General features: G+C 39.1%; 1 protein-coding gene across 1 annotated transcript in view; it reads right to left on the reverse strand.

Annotated features, from left to right (window-relative positions):
- Window positions 1-2,900: 2,900 nt before the first annotated feature.
- The window catches only part of LOC104406586 (thioredoxin domain-containing protein 3 homolog), a gene marked incomplete at its 5' end in the record, with an annotated part of 3,103 nt that continues 2,403 nt past the window's right edge, over window positions 2,901-3,600 (reverse strand). The window contains one exon of the mRNA XM_010015624.1: window positions 2,901-3,123. Coding sequence (XP_010013926.1) covers window positions 2,901-3,123 — 223 coding nt within the window. The remainder of the gene's footprint in view (window positions 3,124-3,600) is intronic.

Consider the following 3,600-nt stretch of genomic DNA (forward strand, 5'->3'; position numbering starts at 1 on the left):
ACACCTTCCTCCTGCCTGTAGATGCAGATGTTTGCTGATCCCATCACAAGTGCTCCAGTTCACAAAAATTACACCCTGTCTATGCCACAGTAATATTAAAGGTAAAGAAGAGTGGATAGCAGTCTAAATTCTGTGCACAATACCCAAGTGCTGAGTTCAACTTTTAAAGGGACAAAGTAGTCTCTTTATGTATTGACAGTATTTAAATGACCATGCTTTTGAATGCTTGCTATTTGGATAATTCTACAGAAGTCTGTATCTCAAAGATGTAAAACCTTTGTGAACATGAAACTCTTTGTTATCTGACTGAAGCAGTTATTTTTATTGGTTTGAAATGTATCTTTTAAATTCCATCATTCCAAAACTGTTAAAAGACATTAAAATCAAAAAAATATTTAGGAGAAGAAAGTATTATTATAAGAAAATAATTTAATAAGAAAATATTAAATTAAATATTCCCAATTTCTGTTTGGGTTTGGATACTTATGCAACATGAAGAAAAACTGTCGTAGCTCTATGCATAATATTTGAATCTAATCTAATCTACTGGATCATTTTAACCAAGCATGAAACAGGGATCATAACTGATACACATGAATATATATGAATATATCATCATGGAGGATGAAGAATGATGGTTAATTAAGCAATAGGTCAATATATAAAGTTATATCCCACTTAAACAGGCATAGCTACTGTATTCTTTAACTAACTGGTATTTCTAAAACCAGTGCAATAAATGATCCACAGCATTCAAAACCTGTGTGTGATACCTAGCAAGCTGTTTGATCGTGAACTTCATGAACTCTTAATGAGACATAAACACATTTTGCTGTTTTCAGCATTTCTGTTCCTGTCAAAAAATAACCCCATGTAACCCTTTGTCCTGGGTTCAGCTCCAGCAGTCATTTTTCTCCTTCTCAGTAGCTGGGGCAGTGATGTGTTTTTGACTTTTAGCCTGGGAACAACGCTGATAACACCGATGGTTTTCGTTGTTGCTCAGTGATGTTTACTCTGACCAAGGACTTTCTCAGTCTCATGCTCTGCCAGAGAGGAGGGGAAGCCGGGAGGAAGCAGAGGCAGGACACCTGACCCAAACTGGCCAAAGGGGTATTCCATACCACAGCATGTCATGCCCAGGATAGAAACTGGGGGGAGTCACCCGGAAGGCCCAGATCGCTGCTCGGGTCGGGCTGGGTATCGGTCGGCGGGTGGTGAGCGGTTGTGTCCTCTCCCCTTGTTATTTCCCTGATCATTATTACTGGTGGTAGTTTTGTATTACACCTTAGTTACTGATGTATCTGAAATCACTCTATTCAGGCCTTCTCTAAGACTGCTTCTTGGTTTAAAGTACAACGTGCCAGCACCCAAAAGACCCAGAGTGCTGAAATAATGCCAGGAAGAACAGTTCTAAGTAAAAAAAACAAGCCAAAGAACATACAGGAATTCTGAAGTATGCTTCTAAGAACTCACCTCACCGAGGTGACACATAAATTCTGCACTAATCACAACTTCCTCAAGCCTCAAGTTGAGTTTATGGCAGTAAAGCAGCTGTAGGTGAAAATGGGCCACCAGGAGAATGCTCAGTCCAACTTCTCTGGAGGAATGTCTATAATAACAAATGCCCCATCACAACAGAAATATTTGTCAGGAAGCTCTTTAAAACTGCTAGTTGTATTAAATACAATAGGGACCATAAAGAAAGTGTGAGAAAGACTTTGTTCTTGCTGGACATTGCACTTAGAATCAATGCTGTAAGTAAATTGCTTTAGTTGAATGCCATTCTTTAGTATCTCAACCTTCAACAGGCTCAGACAGCAAAAGTGAGAATTATCAGCTACAGAAGAGTATTTGTGTTCTTTATGAAGGCCAGCCAAGTTAGACTGAGGCAGGATAGAAATTCACTAGTTTGGCAAGGAGATGTATGTCAGAAATAGCTGTTAAGTAAGAACTGACTTTATATTTTACTTCATCTGATATATTTGAATTGCATAAATGGAAAGGACCTTCTAGTTTATTACCCTACATGTGACAGTAATCGTTAGAAGATGTTTAGGGAAAGGATAAGTAAACATCACAAGTGTTTTTCAGGGCCCTGAGGGAACCAATAGTCTTAATAGCCCTGAGCAGTCTGTCCTGGGATGCACACCTTTACCACTGGCCAAGGGGCCCAGGAGCCACATTTAAGCTCACACTCTGCTTAATCACTGCCTGAGCTGTGTTGCAGGAATATTTGTCTCTGGCTCTCTGGCCTGTTGTTCCTGACTGGACCTTTGAATGGGTCCTGGACCTGGTTCATCATTTGCTTTATCTGGGATTGCTGATGGATGTGGCTACCCAGCTCTGCTCAGATGCTGTGGGGCTGATCCCCACGGCCTGTGCTGTGGTCATGCTTGGCTTCTGGCTCCTTCTCCCCTGTGGAGTGCTCCCACACTTGCTGCTGCTCCCTGCCAATGTTGTAGCAGTGCCTTGACTACCTTTCACCATTTCTCCTTCGTAGGCTGCCTGAAATGAAGGACTCAATCCACATCACAGTGGACAAGTCCTTAATTGTGTTTTAATGATCTTCTTTGACCTTGTTTTTTTAAGGTAGTTACATACAAAATACCTTAGAACACTCCGGGAACTATAGAAAGGCATAAATCTGTTAAAGTGATAAAAGCAAAACTATTTACTAACCATACATAAAGGAATCATTACTAAAATCAAGCTTCTAGCAGGTATTATGATTACATTGATAGGCTTTACAATATACAATGCTGATAATAAAAATTTGGCTGATAAAAGAATGGACGGGCTATGAAGGAGAACATAAAACATAGACTTAAATATAGGTGGTTGGGCAGAAAAATGCATTTAATGACCTGAATATCAATTTTTGGAGACTGCATCTTAATCACTCAGTCTAGATCGAGCTCTCCAAACACACACTCAATGCTTTTCTGTGCATGTTCCTTAGTTGATGATCCATGAACAGCATTAGACAAAATATCTTCTGCAAAATGAGCTCGAATTGATTCAGGGGAGGTCTCTTTTGCCACTTCTGGATCAACTGGACCCATTAGATTCCTCCACTCTTCCACAGCATTTTCCTTTGTTAAGACCATTATCACCGATGGGCCCCTGTAAAATCAATATAAGGGAACTTTTACACTATTCTGAGATGCAGGCTTAGCTTTGACTTCAGAAGTACCATGAAGGGTTGTGATAAGCATTATTCTATCAGAATTTTGTTAAACTGTTTAAAGTTTGTTTCTGAGTGTTTTAAGACAGTATCTTGTATTTGAAAGCAAAAACTATTATGATGATCAGCTATTTGGATTTGTACTTTTTGTCCTAAAAGTCTCTTACCCAATAATTTCTGAAATGAGACTATGCATAGTGTTTTATCAACAGCTACACTAACAGTATTATGAGGAAGATATCTGTCCTACATGAGAACTAGGATCCCATCAGCAATCAGTTCTTTTTTCTTGAGAAAGGAAAAAACCCGACAACATAACAACCAAAAACCCCCAAAATAATAGTGACTGTCCATAGGTTTTAAAAAAATTTTAAACCTTCCATTTAAAAGTAGAGTTTTCCATGCCAGAAGCCACT

This window comes from Nestor notabilis, unplaced genomic scaffold (genome assembly GCF_000696875.1).
Source record: "Nestor notabilis isolate BGI_N333 unplaced genomic scaffold, ASM69687v1 scaffold21075, whole genome shotgun sequence".
Lineage (NCBI taxonomy): Eukaryota > Metazoa > Chordata > Aves > Psittaciformes > Psittacidae > Nestor > Nestor notabilis.